This window comes from Dioscorea cayenensis, unplaced genomic scaffold (assembly GCF_009730915.1).
Source record: "Dioscorea cayenensis subsp. rotundata cultivar TDr96_F1 unplaced genomic scaffold, TDr96_F1_v2_PseudoChromosome.rev07_lg8_w22 25.fasta BLBR01001011.1, whole genome shotgun sequence".
NCBI classification, from domain to species: Eukaryota; Viridiplantae; Streptophyta; class Magnoliopsida; order Dioscoreales; family Dioscoreaceae; genus Dioscorea; species Dioscorea cayenensis.
Window position 1 is genome coordinate 1 of NW_024087402.1, and position 16,787 is coordinate 16,787.

The window sequence follows — 16,787 nt, forward strand, 5'->3', positions numbered from 1 at the left end:
CAAAATTAATGCCCTTCAAATGTTTGAAAAATGATCACGAAATGCAAGTTCAAAAATGAAAAGATATAGGATCACATTTGTGTTCTAAAACAACGTGTCTTAAGGATATCAGTAGTTAGATACAAATCTAAGGTTAACCGTTAACCAATGTGAGCTATCAGAACATAGAAAGGAAGAATTAACAACCTCATAGAGAACACAAAGTTGTGTCCTTCAAGTTAATAGCCTGCTCTACAAGTGAACGCCATTAAACATAGATAGGAGAAACGAGACAGTTCAGCTACTCTGTCTCATGCCTAGTAAAATCCACAGTAAACCTAATCATGTTTTGTGTACATGCAATTATATATAAACCCTTTATAGGTCTATAAGCACATAATAATAAAGTACTCCAACAAGGTCAAGAGACAAAATTAAGGCTAGAGCACCTCCACACTAAGTTGGAGAGGCTTGTTTTCAGCAATTTAATGAAACAAACAAATAGATTTGAACAGAAGTCATCATCAGGTCAGGGCATGCACACTTGAAAGAGCCTCCTTAGCAACACAGAAGTAATTCAGCCCATTTGCTAGCCTTTCCTTAAAAATTTGGACTGGAGGTAGTTTCTAGGTGTCAGTTTAGGACTTCCTGGGGGCATGTAGTAAGCACGAGGGCAGGAATGAAAATCGATCATTGAATACAGCAAGACAAAAATTATGAAATCCACTATTCTCAGTCACCTCACATCATAAGGGGTCAGATAAACTATAATGGTCATGCATGTATGATTCCATAAATGCAAGATATTCATTCTATCCAAACTAAAACTTCTCATCAGCAGGCAGAACACCTAAATTGTTCATTTTCATGAGATATCCCTTATGTATCCTGATTATCCACCTAAAGAAACAAGAATTAAGGGACAGCAATCGGCCATTTTCAACTTAGCACACACAAACAGTCTTGTCCATCAGAACATAGATTATGCAACCAGCTTTAAAGAACTTATAGAAGCGAGCCACACTATACCAACCTACCGTACAATAGCATACAAGGGAAAGGAAGTCTTCTTGGGAATCATTTGTTCACATCCCATTTTTGTCATCCGAGCCCACGAGTTCGAAGATTGCACATATAAATTAGTTTGTCCGTTTGTGTCGATCTTGATCGTCGATCGCGTCTTTCGAGGTGGTTGTGGTTGTTGTGATCGAGGTTGCTTCTGCATTCGCCACTCGCCCTCCAATTCCATGTCCATGCATTGAGCTCGAGACCGCCTCGTGAGGAATCTTGACTCAAAGGAGGTGCTACTCGTGTCATTAGTCGCTGATTTTCTTGGGGTGAACTACCCAAGTGAGCACTCGGAAGGTGGCGTGCTTGTATCATCCGAAGGTTACGCTTTCCCAGCGTGTTGCGAGGACGCCACGAGATGCGGGATTGATCGAATCCGTGCATTGGACCAGCGATGTACGGAAACCAGTGATTACCATGAGCTCGGATCGGATGAGGATTGTATTTGACCATCGGATGTCATTTGGCAATTTTGAGGGAGCACCATCCGTTGCATTGTCCGCTTGGAATGATTTGTCGATGCGTTGTTGTTGTTGTTGCTGCGGTACTGCTGCAGTGGTGGTTGAGTGGCGAGGCAATGAAGGTTGTGCTTTCGTTGGTTCTTTGGGGAGCTAACAAGTCGTGAGTGGAGAAACTTGGACCCGACCTTGGTTGCCGATTCGATCGAGATGGCATCGTTGAAATTTGTTTTGATGGTTGAGGCAGCGGGCGCGAGAAAATTTTTGGTTGACCTGGTTGTCGAGGCAAACTTGGATTCAACCCAGAGTTTCCAGAGTAAAAGCCCTCGACTACATTGCATTAAATGTTTCTCGTGAACTTGCTTCTTGGATGCGAGAGTTAGGCCATTAACATGAGAAGCATCAACGAGAAGGTTACGGTGCATCATCATTGAACCTCTGCCTAAACCTTTTATTAGCTTAGCCTTCTATTGTGGAGGTTGCCACTGTTGTTGCAGATTCCTTGGCTATTGGTGAACTTGTGGTCTCTGTCTCGCTTCATTACCGATTAGTCATCCCACAGCCCGAGTTGTGGATTTTCGAGGCATCTGTTGTCTGCTTATGTTGCCCTTGTCTGAGATGGACCAACAGCGTGGAAGATTGTGTTCTTCTGTTGAATTTGAGAGTCGTTTTGTATAGGTGAAATTGCATTGGAGCTTGGAAAAAGATGCTTGTGGTTGAGGTAATTTCACTGTTGGAGTTGCACTGTCTTTAGGATATCGAATAGCATAGGCCCTGCTCTCGAGGACTTGAATGATTAGAACCTTGAATATGAGTGTGAGGATTGCCCAATAGATGTGGTCGTTGATCTTGATGCTAATGCATCGGGAATGTCCGAGCAGGAGGAGAGACAGATGCATTAGAGAAAGGGCCACTCATACCATTGAAAGTGCCGACAGCCGGACCACTCCCCTGAGAAACCTGCATTTGCAGTTCTTGCGTCATCTGCCTATGTTCCTCAGTAGTTTAACCAGGCTGCAAGATCATGGCAATGGTAATCAGATGTGTTGACTAATAAAAACTTCTAAAAGAGAGGAATTAAAATAAACACACAGCAAAATTGATCACAGATATTATACTCCACAATGTATTATCTATCATATCAGAACAGTCACAGATTAATGTACGGAATCTGTAAATATCAAAACTTAAAAAATAAACAAATAATATAACCAGGTTATACTAACAGAAATTTTAATATTTATTAGCTCAATAGTGAGCAATACGATACAGAAATAATACTAAATACTTACCCGAAGCATATGCATAGTATCATGAGGCCTCAACATTGAGTTCCCTTGGTGAGCAGTGACAGGATTTGTAACACCATTTCCTAAAAGCATCGCACTAGTAGGCACCATGTTAAGCATCCCTGGGGAATTTATTCCTTGAAACCCTGCTCTAGGCATGGAGGGCATTCCCCAGTTCATCCCACACATCATCCCCATCGCACTAGTACCCGGTAACATACGTACACCTCGATCCACAGGTAAGTTTCCAGGAACAGGCAAACCAGATTGCTGAACATTTCTACCAGAAAGCATTTGAGTGTATCGCATCCTTTGCTGTTCATCAACGGGTAAAGAAACAGATCTAGGCATACTATATCTCTGGGCATCCCTACAAAAATAATTTTAAAAATATAAGCAGATAATAGCAAGTGTGGATCACAGGTAATCCATCTCAACAGATCTTACCTAGAAGCAGCACTTAGAGGGTTAGAAGGTGAAGGTAAGCCACTGCATAGGACCATTCCAGGAGAGGTTTGTAACACATTGTTTACACTAATGGTAGGAAGAACAGGGGTTACAGAGCCTGGATGACTTGGGATAGCTAAACCACTTGTATGAGATCCCTGATAGGCAAGTGCAGTAACGTCTGCCTAGCAGCTGTTCGCATACGTTTTGTCGGTATTGAACCAACATTCAGAGCACCTGATGGTCTTTTTCCAATCAATGTCAATGGTTGATTTCCTATTCTGCTATCTAAGCATGGTTCACCTGACAAATTTGCACCAGTTTCATATAATTTTGTGCCATATGACTTTCGAGGGAAGATTTTTCTCTTCTTGAGATTGAATGTTGCACTTTCAAGTATTCCAGGTAAAATATATGTGCCTGTTTCACCTTCCTCCTCTTCATATGTATTTACATGATGTACATCTAATGAAAAAATAACAACAATGTAAGCATCAATAAACCAAATTATAAGCGAATAATAATCGACAAGATGCAGTTGATTACCGACCACGAGAATCACAAACAGATGCCTCACAGTCCTCTTGATGCATAGAGTTGCTACTTCTCTGGATTACAGTCAATAAGTTAACATCTAAACTTCATAAAGTAAATAAATTGAACATGAGGGCAGTTATGAAAATTTTGTCATTCAAGTATCATGATACATAATCACAAAGTAATTCACCAGTAAAAACATTAACTAAAGGAAGGGTCGTGCAATCAACAAGGCTTCCACCAGCACATGACCTAGGGAAGCGAAAGCATGCAGATTTTTCTCACATGCAAAGTGACTGTTATCCCATCTCTAACACCCAAGTTGCAAATGAGCAATATTACTACAGGCTTAGAAAGGCCCAACCACCAGTAAGTACTTGAGAAACTACGCACAGGATTATGTGCACATACTATATAAATTTAATGATCAACTCAAGATAGACAAAGTTAATAAAATAAAATATATAAATGGCCGAAATACAATAAAATAACAAACAAGTTCCACTGCAGGATACACACTGAAGAACCAGCAGATAGAAGACAGAAGCCAGTACTACAGGCTCAAATATCTCATATATGGAAAGGAGAACAGCAAATGCTAAATACATTAGATCATTGTGATCCTTGGGTCAAATGTGCTTAATTCCGTGGATCATATAGTATATTCACAGCATACATCAAATTTTTTCAACCCACTACGGATGTCAAGAGATCAGATTTGAAAGCAGTATCATGTAATAAACCACAAAAGGAATTTCGTTTACCTTATCACGTAACAAAAGAGATTCAATGGATTCTCTGTACGCTTGCATAGAGCCATAAGGAACATTGTAGAACAGGTTTTCCTGAAGAAGTAAAACAAGCAGAGTTAAGTATGAAGCCATCCGTCAGGAGACATGTTTTTACAAAACAAGAAATAACAGATCAAACTTATCCCACCATAACATCCCAGATATGGCACACAAATTTTATGAAAAACATAAGAAAGATTTTTCAGGAATTTCAGTTATCACAGACAAGGTAATCACGCAAGACAAAGAACTAAAAACAACACCAGAGGACCCTATGCGTACTTCTGAAAGATGATCTTCCCAGGACATCTCCAAAATCCCTGTAATATATTCTCTCAGGCGTAGTTGGTGCCTCAGACAAGATAGGACGATCATACACGCCATTGGTATACTCCAAAAAAATCTAACGACGATAATCCCGAGCAGGTAAAGGAGTTCGTACGAGAAGATTCTTTTGATGAATTCACCGTCTCGCAAAGATCAACAAAGCTTGTCGATTCGTCGATGACTTACTTGGAAGGACTAGAAAATTTTAAGATATGAAGAAAAAAAATTTGGACTTGTGACATTAAGATGAAAGATAAGAAAAGCATCATAAGCAATTACATGGACTTTATGAAGGTAACTGTCTCAAAAGAGAAAATCAAAATCAAAGATGCCATCCAAATAATGTTCTACAGGTATAGATACCATGTATTTATAATAATAATTTAAGAAAAAAAAAGATAAGCATATTTCATGACCAACCAAGAACTAAAAAGAAACACCTCAGCAGAAGTATTAAGATATTAAGATAAAGTGAAAAGTTTTATGGGTCTGAATCTGGCACCAACTCCTTTGAATCCTAATAATTTCCTTCATGTCTGGGATATAATCCACTTAACAGAAGATCCAGCTGCATAAAGAAGCAGATAGGAGCAAGCAACACAAAATGGGTTGCAAACACAATTTTTGAGCACCTTGGAAATCATCAAAGAAAACATGGCCAAAGCCAATGGCCTCATAACGGCATCAAAATATCTCTTACCAAGTTCTTGTGGAAGTAGTATCATCCAAAATCATATTGGGGGAAGGGCATAAAACATCCAATAAGGCATGAATCAATGCAAAATATACAAGAGTTAAATTGATGTCATCCCAAAGACATCTCTTTTGTATTATCTAGAATTTAACAAATCTAGAACAAACTGAAAATGAAAATGATAGCATAGTAGAAAACAATAGCACATAAGTTGCCAGCAATAATAGCATAGTAGAAGCTTTCAACCAACTGAAAATGAATTTAAAGAGAAGACTACATTAAGATGTTATCAAAATTCCCAATCTGAAGAATTCTTACCCTCACCTCATTCAATCAGTCTATGTAGCTGTCACTAGTAAAAATAAAGAGAGAATTGGCCTTAACTATCTAAACATGAAAAGAGCTGGATCGAAGAAATCATAAACAATTATGATCATGCTATTAAAAAGCAATTGCAGGCAAAGTGGAGAACAAACAAATTAAAAAGCTTATTTAAAAAAAAAGAAGGCATTTTTCCCGCCAAAGAATTATAGATATTGAATACTCCAACAATTTCAAGTCTATCATTAATCAAGGATATAAAGAATACCGAAGCCACCATAAAGCAGCAAACTTTCATACTTATATGAGATCAACAAGGATAAGAACAAAGACAACTCCTCAAGAGAAAGGGGAAGGGAAAACACAAACTAAATCAAGGAGTAGAATTTGAGCAAAATACCATATGATGCGTGAATTAAATAAATCAGAACGAATGGTAAGTTAACGCACCAATCAGAGTACTGTGCCAACACTCCGAGCTCCTCATCTCCTCACAAGTACACTACACATCACATCATCCCCAAATCACTTCACTTCTCTATAACCAAAAAAATCCCCAAATAAAATCCCCATGTCCAAATAAATAAATAATAAATAAATAAACAACTAAAAAAATCCCCAAATAAAATCCCCATGTCCAAATAAATAAATAATAAATAAATAAACAACTAAAAAAATCCCCATGTCCAGGCACTAGAAGCAACACTCATCTCCTAAATTTCACTGTTTGAACAACACTCTCATCCCCTCCACCACCTCATCGATCTCCTCACAACACATCATCATCATCCCCCAAAGAAAAAGGAAAATCCCATGGCCAAATAAAAGAAATAAAAGCTCTCAAAGAAGACCTACCTACTAACCATGGAAAACTCAAAGACTTTGATCACCTCCACCACGGAGCTAATTGATCATCACCAACACTCACACAAGGCACCAATCCTGCAGAAATAAGTGATATTATGACAAAAGAATAATATACAAGAAGCAAAAGATAAGACTTACGTGCCAAGTAGAGCCTCCATGTCCTCCTCTTCAGCTTGTGGAACAAGATCATTCTCAACGGGAACTTTGGAATCAGTTGGTGTCAAAACAGATACAACTGGGTATCTCTTGTGGTTACTTGATCAGTAATTGCAGGTTGGTTCTCCCGAACCAGTTTAATAAACATGATGGTGAATCAATAGTATGATTATGGCGATGACTGAAGATGTAAAATTTATGCGATGTCACAAAAATAGACTACGAGAATGTCCAACTTGAAGCCTGTTATGACTGCACTTGCAACCCTGGAAAAAAAATTCACATCACCTCTACCTACTGAAGAGCACACTTTCACAAGTAACCTTCTTACATGATGTTTCCTTCTATATATCATAAAGACTTCAATATGTGTTCCAGCCTAAGTCATAAAAATATTAGAAGGTATATCCATAATTTTAATTTTAGATGTACACTGTTTAATAATGACTAAAAAACTTACACAGTGTGCTTTGTGCCTTTGACATAAAGTGTATTACTCTAAGTCTCTAGCCATACTTCAAACATTGACATTAACTACAAAATCCTCATAGAAGAATTCTACTTAACCAAATCACACACTCCATCCATCAAAAAATGTTTTGATTTCCTTAATCCCCACATTCATGCAAACTATAGAGCCCTAAACAACTGCCACTTAGCCAGAAATAAATGTCAAACAAAAATTGTTTATGACAATGAGATGCTAGAGAAAAAAAGAAGAAGAAAGTATGTACCTTAGCCCACAGAGCCATCTCAACAATGTCTATAAAAACAACTTTGGGAAGGCGGCCTAACATCTCTTTACACATATTTAGAATGCCATGAAGAAGCCGATTCCTACTCAATAACATCAAGACAACCAGAATTTATAATCATTGTAATATAAGTGATCTATTTATCATCCTAAATATCACTGATACTCTTGCCAATGCTCACCTGTCATCTGTATTATGCATTGTCCATTGTGGAGGTGCAACACTTTGGCTTCTGAGGTTGTCAAATCCCTGGACAAGAAACACACTACACAATGAATTTCTTCATAGTTGGAGGGTCTAAATTAAAAGGAAAGTTTAGTATGTTATTAAATCAATGGAGTAGTCAGAGCATGAAACCTCATCAAATGAAATAGAGGTGCAGAACAAGAGACTCTTACCAGAATATAGTTGCAGCCAGTAGGATTATTTGCAATCACCTCCATTTTTGAAAGATGCTTCAGCTTGTAAAGTTTTGCAGGCTATGTATGCCAGAGATTTATGAACAATATTCAGCACTAAATCAAGTTCATACTATAAGACTAAAGTAAAATGATTAATTATGCTGTAATGATGATGATAAAAAAGTTAAATTTAAAATTTCTAGGTGCAGCCAACAACTTACCATGAAGATCCTCCTTCCATTTTCACTGTTCGCACAATACTCTCATCCCCTTCACCACCTCATCGATCTCCTCACACCACATCATCATCATCCCCATCCCCCAAAACCAAAATCCCATGGAAAACTCAAAGACTTTGATCACCTCCACCACGGAGCTAATTGATCATCACCAACACTCACGCAAGGCACCAATCCTGCCTTGATGATCATCATCATCTCCCGGCTCCAATCTTCTCCATGATGGAACTTCAGAACCCTACTTGAGAAGACAGAACCACTCTCATCTCCAAATGCTAAATTGCTAATGCTTTACTTAGAAATCATCTCCTGAAGGTCCACTCCGAGCACCTCACACTCACAGACATCAACTGCTGCATTGAACACCAACACCAACTCCAGCCTCACACATCATCCGCATCCCCAAATAAATCCCCATCCATAAATAATAATAATAATAATAATAATAATAAATCCCCATCAATCACTTCTCTCTAACCCAAATAAATCCCCATCCCCAAATAATAATAATAATAATAATAATAATAATAATAATAATAACTCAAATCCACATGACTTCTGAACCCACAACTCAAACCCACTCATCTCCTCACAACAACACATGATCAATAAATCCCCAAATAAAAAACACATCCAGCCACTAATAATGGAAAAGAACCGTACTAACACCATGGAAACTCAACACACACACACACAAGGCTTCCAACCCATGACCTCATCATCATCTCCGATTCTCCAGTCTCCACCAAGGAACAACTTCAGGACCCATGAATGTGTGCTCTCTTGCTCTCTGCCTGCCTTTTTTATAGAGAGATTGGTTGGGAACTTGGGATTGTGGGGTGCTAAATTAACGGTGGTGGAGATTAATAATAATTGATCACAATCATTTCATTACAATTTACAAATCCAAAGGACTAATAAAAGATATAAATTTTTTATTCTTCACATTGAGTGCAGTGCAGTGCAGGAACAACACCAAAATTTAAACACATAAAAGGACTCTCATCTCCCTCCACATCCATTAAAAACAATTTGAAGAATATATTTATATATATAGCATTCATAGTCCATAAAGCAAGATGAATATCATTACAAGTCTTTTTTGCAAATAAATTCTCCAGCATATATTTATTGTATTCTCAGAATTTACAAGTGTTTGAGAAAGAAATCAGTGAAGTTTTCAAGATATGCAGCCAATCAACATTTCCTCTTCCAGCAATCCTTGTAAGTCAGCAGCTCTTCAATGACATCCTATTCTTCCTGATTCACTACATCAAAGATATCAAAACATTAAAGTTACAGCAGAAATAAATTGCCCCATCAAAGAAAACTGACAGAACTAAAAGCAAACCAAAATAAATTCCTCTGCCACTAAATAACATGCAGAAAAAAAATAAAGAATTGTAACAAGGAGAATATTTACATACCTTCACCTCCATGACTTTTCTTTCATAGTACATGCTTATTTCTTTAATGGACCTCAAAAAATAGGGAGTCTCAATAGTCAAAGAAAAATTCCAAAATGTCGACTAAAACATTCAATCCCAATAAAAGAATAAGTTTCACTCCTATTTATGGTTCCTCCCATGTGTAAGCATTCAGTCCTTCCTACTTCACTTTCCTTCGACTCGGATCAAGTTACGCAAACCAAAAACTTATTAGACAATGAGGTAGCTTTCACAATGAGGTCGGTAGCTTTCACACATCCCCTCAGGTAGCCCTTTCTTTCGGGAAAATTAACAACTACACATTGATGCTGCATACTATCGAATTACTCAAGAGTAGCTTTCACACATCAAAAAAGGTAACTCTTTTTGCCCATAGAACAGTAGCTTTCACTCATCCCCTGAGGTAGCCCTTTCTCTCTTTTATCATCAAAAACACACTTGTAATGCATAGTATCCGATTATAAGAGCGGCTTTCACACAATAAAGGTGGTAGCTATTTCCACTCTTAGAACAATAGCTTTCACACATCCCTTGAGGTAGCCCTCACTCCAGGTAAATCATCAAGCACACATTCCTCAAGCATAGTGTCCATTTACCTTAGAGCGGCTTTCACACTATAAGGGTGGTAGCTCTTTCCTCCCTTTAAACACTAGCTTTCACACACATGGTCAAACTAAGTTTCTATTCACAACAACTTTCTCTAAGCATCTAGATCGCTATATAGTAAAAGACTAGGCGCTCTAAAAAAATGTGTGAAGGAACCAAAAAAATAAAAAGTAAAACCAATGATAGACTCAAGAAAGAAATTAAAAATCGACAAAATGTCATTTTTCCTAGACTAAGAGACTTCCAAACAATGCTAGGCCCTCAAAAAGCACATTCACCTGCGTATAATCAAGGTAATTATTTAGGTAATTAATTTATTATTGTTAAAAATAAAGATTTAAAAGAAGAAGAAGAAGAAGAAGAAGAAGAAGAAATATAATGTGTTAGTGATTATAGAGGAAACAATCATCAAGGAAATAGCAATAGAAAATTCATTTAAATCTACTCAAACGATGATTTGACAATTTTGTTTTTTATGATCATAAAACTATATATATTTATAAATGAAAAAAATTTTAATTTTCATTATTTTTCTATAAAGCGAGGCTCAACAAACATTAGTGTTTGTATACTTAAAAAGGACAATAATTTCTCAAAGTAAAAATACATAACAATACCATGTGTCTTTCAATGTTTCTTTAATTTCTACTTACTAGAATTTGATCAACACTCCAAGTCTTCTCTTTAGTTTAAAATGAACTCGTTTTTCTAATTTGTTGGTGTTCTTGTTTCGGAAAAAGCACTGTGGTTCAATCAAGCTGTATTTTTTTCTCCTCTTCTTTTCTACATATATTTTTAAAAAAAGAATATTAAAAATTAATAGAATACTAAATTATGTATATATATGGACGCATAAACACAGAAACACACCTTGTTGTTGTTGTCTTTCAATGAACTTCCTCTTGGAATTCTCTAGTTTTGCTTGGAGAGAGAGATACATCATCAAGAGAAGCCAAAAAATCCTCTAAAATCCAAGTTCAAATCATAAGTTCATGCCTAACAAAGGATTTGTTAGCTGCACGATTTTTCACTAAGAAATCAATAATAGTCATGGAAAACTCAAAAAAATCTAATGCATGCCACGGCAATGTTTTTTATAGGCAACTACCACACATTCTACTATGCTCGAAAGGCTGCACTATGCTATACTGAGGCTACATGTCCGGACATTCAATATGTTTCCAAGCGTGATGGTTGTCTTTGGGAAGTTGGATCATCCTGCTGATCTCTATGATTATCATGTACAAGGATACTCTTCTGAAATTTCATTAACATTATTCCAACTAAGTATTTGGCTAACAATGATTTCATGGATATGTTTATAGTATTGGTAATGGCATGTTCGCAAAAGCGCATCAGTTTGATTGCACATCACGGTCTTGAGCAGAGCCCCAAGGTTTGATGCCATTCACATTTTAATAGGTCGATCGAGTTTGTAGCAACGAAAACAACTATTAATCCCTGCTCGAGCATGCCCTAAGTTACTATGAAAAACTATTTTCAACTGCAGATTCAGACTCACTTTTTCCGGTATTTGTGAGTGAAAATGCAGCCACCGAGAGCAATGTAGGCAAGGGAAGCCATTCCTCTGCATTAGCACAAAAGCTGCCTTCCGCATCGGACTAGAAATAAACAGTGAGGCTTTCCCATAACTCTTTATAGGGTTTCTCATTGTTCGGAACATCAAATCATTTTTCAAAGCAAGCTTAATTTGCGGGGAAAGTTCTCAATGCTTTGTCTACATTTAACAAAAAAACAAAATTAACCTACAAGCGACAACCATGACAACGATATCATGCTCCACCTTAACATGGCAGAATATGATTGTTCCTAGAAGCATAGTGACTGTTAAGCCTCTTACTAAGCAATGATGTAGTTGAAATGGCAAGCAATGCACCACTTTTTTGTCAATGGCAATGATTGCAGGTAAAAGATTTATATTCAACACGCTTTCACCACTTGAATGTATCTATTATGCTTTGATTCTAAAATTTGTTATGACGCCCTAACATTAAATTTCCATGGTACCACGCTATTCAATTCCATCCAAACACAATTTCAATGCCTCGTGATCTGTTGGAATTTATGTTCTCTGACATCACATAGAATTTCTTGATATCCTACAAATCTAATAGAAGATTTTTGCCCAATAAAGGTGGAACCCGGATGCTATTGTTTTCAACACATGAAACAGAAATTTTTTTAAGAAAAAGCAGGGAAAGCAATCTTTGAATATTTCGAACATTAAACGAGCAAAAAAATTTAATGGAAGTTAAAATCACTAACCCAAACAATCTCTTCATAAGTTTCATCATCAATTTCAACCGTGGTGATTATTTCTTCAACATCCCCAAGAATCATATTCAAATGTTGATCATAAGCCTAAAAACCATTAAAAAAATCATTAGATAAATTCTTAAGTCCATTGTATTCAAGTAACAACGAGAAAACATAAATTTACACCTTGCGAACACTGGTTCTAATACATTGCGAGTTAGCTACAAATGAAAGCGGATAGAGCAAAGCTGCTAGGAATTGGCGAGGCCAATGCTAACTTCGGAAACCATCAGTGTCCATAATGGAGGAGAAACCAATATGACACCACCTATCTGCGCACTAATGTCTTCATATCACCTCACGATCTCAAGGTTAAATCTCAAACCTCAACTCCACGGAGTGGGTTGGCGATGATCGCGTGTGCAATCAACTTGCTTACATATTTGATATCTATTTCCAACTGACCTCATATTCATGTCATTCCCAAAGATTGGATGTCCCCCGCCCTCAAATTAGCTTATTTTGCTTCCAATCTTCACACCATTTCCTTATTTCATTACGGCAAGGGGCGTCCCCAAGATGGATCATGAAAAAGCATCTCTATAGTGGTTTCTTATTCTAATATTAGCTAGACTTGTTTTTTGTTCCCCCATCCTCTTTTTTTAGCTATTTTTCTACTGTATTTTTGTTTTTAGTGTTTTTCTTTTCTCCTTGTATTTCTGGGCAATAAATTAGCTCTTTGAGTTCTTCAACAAACAAACAAAAAAATATGACACTACCTAACTTTGGTTTTTACAGTTTTGCCGGTTTCGCAGATTTTGGTGACTTCATGGGTTTCGAGTACAAAAAAATAGTTCAATAAACATGATGTTTTTGGTGACTTCCTATGAGTTTTTAACCCTAGTATATAATTTCCACGATGCATCATCAACAACAAGGTCTAAAATATTATCAGGCACATCATCAATTGTGAAAATAAATTCATTCCCTGAGCCTCCCATTTTCACCAAACTGCAACTCCATTTGCTTCTCTCCATACATGAGTGACAGTCCATCCTTCAAAAGATGCTAAAATGATATAAATCTGATTCAAAATACTCTTGTACTCCCGGTGTAATTCCATGAACATTGTTAATTAAATTCACTGCCACAAGTGAATCAGATTCCAACCACACAAATTTAAAGCCAAAATCATGGGCTTTCAAGCAAGCTAAGTAAATCGCAACAAGTTACGCTTCTAGCACTTGTTTTTCAATTCATTATAGTTAGCAGCTTCACCAAAAATGACACAACCTTCTTCATCGCGCATAATGTACCCACAACCAACACCTCTGGTAGAGACAGATGCATCACTATTAATTTTTGATGTAAGGGTGAGTTTGGTTTTACCCATGTAAATCTGTGTAGTTCATAGAGCGGGACCCTCATCCCTGCATGCATCAAAGTGACAAAGGGATTAATTTTTGATGTATGGCTTGAAAAAAAGCGAAATCTGTGCTTATATTAATGTTATTTTGACTCTTAGGTGAGATTAATTTTTAGATACATATTATTATAGTCGATTAGGCGGAACTAGGGCCAAAATCAAAGGGGTGCTAACTTTAATTTAAAAAAAATTATATTACTTCAAACTTAAAATTATAATAATTAATATTTCAAAAAATATATACGATTATATCACCATGAGATAAGAGTTTAATTATTCGGTCAAATCCAATCTAGTTTCAATTTAAATATGAAATTTTTTATATTAATTCAAACTAAATAATAATAATAAATATTTTAAAAAATATAAAATATATATACAGCTAACAACTATCATTACTAAGTAAAAGTTGAATCATTCGACCAAATACAATCTAGTTTTTAACTAGTTCAATAATAAGACTAGTAAGATTATGACATTCAACAAAAATCAAAAGCTGATTATAAAGTTGTTTTTTTAAAATTTGAAGATTTTATATAGAAAAATCATTAGAGTAAATTTTTAATTGGGTGAAATAGCTTGTTACTATATAATCTAAAAAATAAGTCCACATGATATCCAAGATTATATTAAATATAAACATATAAATACATTCATATTAATTAAAAAATATATATATAATATATATAAGTATATATGTCATATATGTGTATATACATATATATATATATATATATATATATATATATATATATATTATATAAGATGGGGCCAAGCACCCCCTTGACCCCCCTCCTTCCGCCCCTGTTATAGTCCCTAGCATGCTCACGCTATCAACTTGATTTGCTGTGAGTTTGGGCCAAGATATTAGCTTTTTAGTAGCTGGTCGGTCATTCAAGATCATCTTTACAGCTTGCAATTATAAGTTGCCATTCCATATGTTTTACTTTGTAATTCTTGAGTCTTAATTTATTCAAAGGCGATGTTAGTGAATGCATTTCAAGTAAAGTTTAGTTCTAATAGGATTTTTGGTGGTTTATGAACCAAGAAATCTTGCAACTTGTTTCAAGTAAAAGCTTAGTTCTAATAGGAATTTTTGGTCGTTCATGAATATAAACAAGGGTACATGATACGGTGAAATACTTTGCCACATTAGGGCGGTTTAGTTTTGAAATATTATTATAATCAATCCGAAATTAAAATTACCTAATCACATCTCTAATAATGTATTTGGTATTTCATTTGTTTTTTTAATAAAAAAATAGAACTCATAACTTGTCTATAATTTTCAGGATAAAAAAAACTTTTTGCAAATAAAGGGTTAGAACAACCTTTTTAATCAACAACATTAATAATATTATTACATGATAATTAGAATAAGAAATTAGAAGTTAAATGCAGAGAAAAGAGGAAAGTTGAAAATAGAATGTACCGGTTCTTGGTTCATGATTCTTGAGCAAAAGAAGAAAGTGAAGAAGAAAAGGGATTGATGATTTTTTTTATAATATTTTTTAAAATATTTAATTTTCCCACCAAAATTACAATTTTGGAGGGAAAATTGGTTGCATTGTAAAAATATATCCGGATTAATTTATCCGAGATATAAATTTAAAAATTTTAAAAATATATTTTGACATTTACAAAATTGTTATTTTGAGAGAAAAAAAATTATGTATGCCCTGGAATGATTTTTTTTTTATTGTAAATTACATTTTAATTTTCAGGATTTTTCTCGAAAGTTATATTTAAAAGTTGCCATATAAAAAACGAAGCTACCATATAACGATATATTTTTGAAAATTAAAAAATATTTTAAAACATTTTAAAAACCGTTATTTTGAATATATATATATATATATATGACATGACAAATATTTTTAAAAATTATTCATATCAATAAAAATTAAAAATTAATTATTTTAAAATTAAAAATAAAAAAATATTTTTAAAAATCCCAAAAGCATCTCATGATATATTTTAAAAATATAAAATATATTTTTTTAAACATTTAAAAAAATAGTTATTTTGAAATATAAACATGAAAAATATTTTTAAAAATTTTTAAAAAAATTAAATATTTTTTTAAATTTTAGAAATATTTTAATATATTTTTCATTATATATTTCCAATTATACCTTTTAAATCCAATAAAATCACAAAACATCAAATTTTAAAAATTTTTAAAATAACAAAAAAATCTTTCCATTGAAATATTTGGTTGTCAATAAAAAACATTTTATATTAATTTTATTTTCAAATATTAAGTTGGACTTCGATACAAAACTTATATTTATTTAAATATTTAAGTTTGAATTATTAATATTAACAAAAATTAATTATTTTAAAATTAAGAATGTACTTTTGTTAAAAAAATAATAACAAATATTTATTATTAAATAATTTTAATATTTACAACAAAATCTTATGAATTTTTGAAATATTTGGTATATATTTGGTTAGGTAGTTTAGTAAAAAAAAAGTTGATAATTTAAGATTATCGGCTAAGGAAACATGATAATATAAAATTGTTTACTATGCATAAACAATCCATACTTACCATACATATTTTACAATCATTTTATACATGTTTTTTTAAAAATAAATGTAGAAATTAATTAATATCATGAGTTTTATTTTACATTAATTAATATAAATATAACAAAATTGTTATTTTTCAATTTTTTTTTCTTCACCAAGTAAA

The 16,787-nt window shown here is 34.5% G+C and overlaps 2 protein-coding genes across 3 annotated transcripts; both read right to left on the reverse strand.

Annotated features, from left to right (window-relative positions):
• Nucleotides 1-2,389: 2,389 nt before the first annotated feature.
• Nucleotides 2,390-3,325, reverse strand: LOC120255462 (chromatin modification-related protein EAF1 A-like). Its single transcript, XM_039263285.1, has 3 exons — nt 3,242-3,325; nt 2,798-3,164; nt 2,390-2,519 (listed from the first exon to the last, which is right to left on the reverse strand). The coding sequence occupies exons 1-3, from the start codon at nt 3,295-3,297 to the stop codon at nt 2,511-2,513; spliced, it is 432 nt and encodes a 143-aa protein (XP_039119219.1). The 5' UTR covers nt 3,298-3,325; the 3' UTR covers nt 2,390-2,510.
• A 3,591-nt stretch (nt 3,326-6,916) lies between these two features.
• On the reverse strand, nt 6,917-8,153 carry LOC120255461 (exocyst complex component SEC3A-like). Of its 2 annotated transcripts, none has more exons than XM_039263284.1 (4): nt 8,088-8,153; nt 7,871-7,938; nt 7,669-7,771; nt 6,917-7,013 (listed from the first exon to the last, which is right to left on the reverse strand). In XM_039263284.1, the coding sequence occupies exons 1-4, from the start codon at nt 8,130-8,132 to the stop codon at nt 6,999-7,001; spliced, it is 231 nt and encodes a 76-aa protein (XP_039119218.1). In that variant the 5' UTR covers nt 8,133-8,153; the 3' UTR covers nt 6,917-6,998. The 2 variants fall into 2 exon arrangements, with proteins under 2 accessions (XP_039119218.1, XP_039119217.1); XM_039263283.1 differs by having other exon boundaries at nt 6,917-7,200.
• Between the last annotated feature and the right edge of the window lie 8,634 nt (nt 8,154-16,787).

Coding starts and splice junctions, on each gene's coding strand:
- LOC120255462 (XM_039263285.1), bottom strand. CDS start 3,297: ATGGTCCTATGCAGTGGCTTACCTTCACCTTCTAACCCTCTAAGTGCT. Junction 3,165..3,241: donor CCTCTAAGTGCTGCTTCTAG/GTAAGATCTGTT, acceptor TTATTTTTGTAG/GGATGCCCAGAGATATAGTA.
- LOC120255461 (XM_039263283.1), bottom strand. CDS start 8,132: ATGGAGGTGATTGCAAATAATCCTACTGGCTGCAACTATATTCTG. Junction 7,939..8,087: donor CTGGCTGCAACTATATTCTG/GTAAGAGTCTCT, acceptor TTTCTTGTCCAG/GGATTTGACAACCTCAGAAG. Junction 7,772..7,870: donor ATGCATAATACAGATGACAG/GTGAGCATTGGC, acceptor GTTATTGAGTAG/GAATCGGCTTCTTCATGGCA.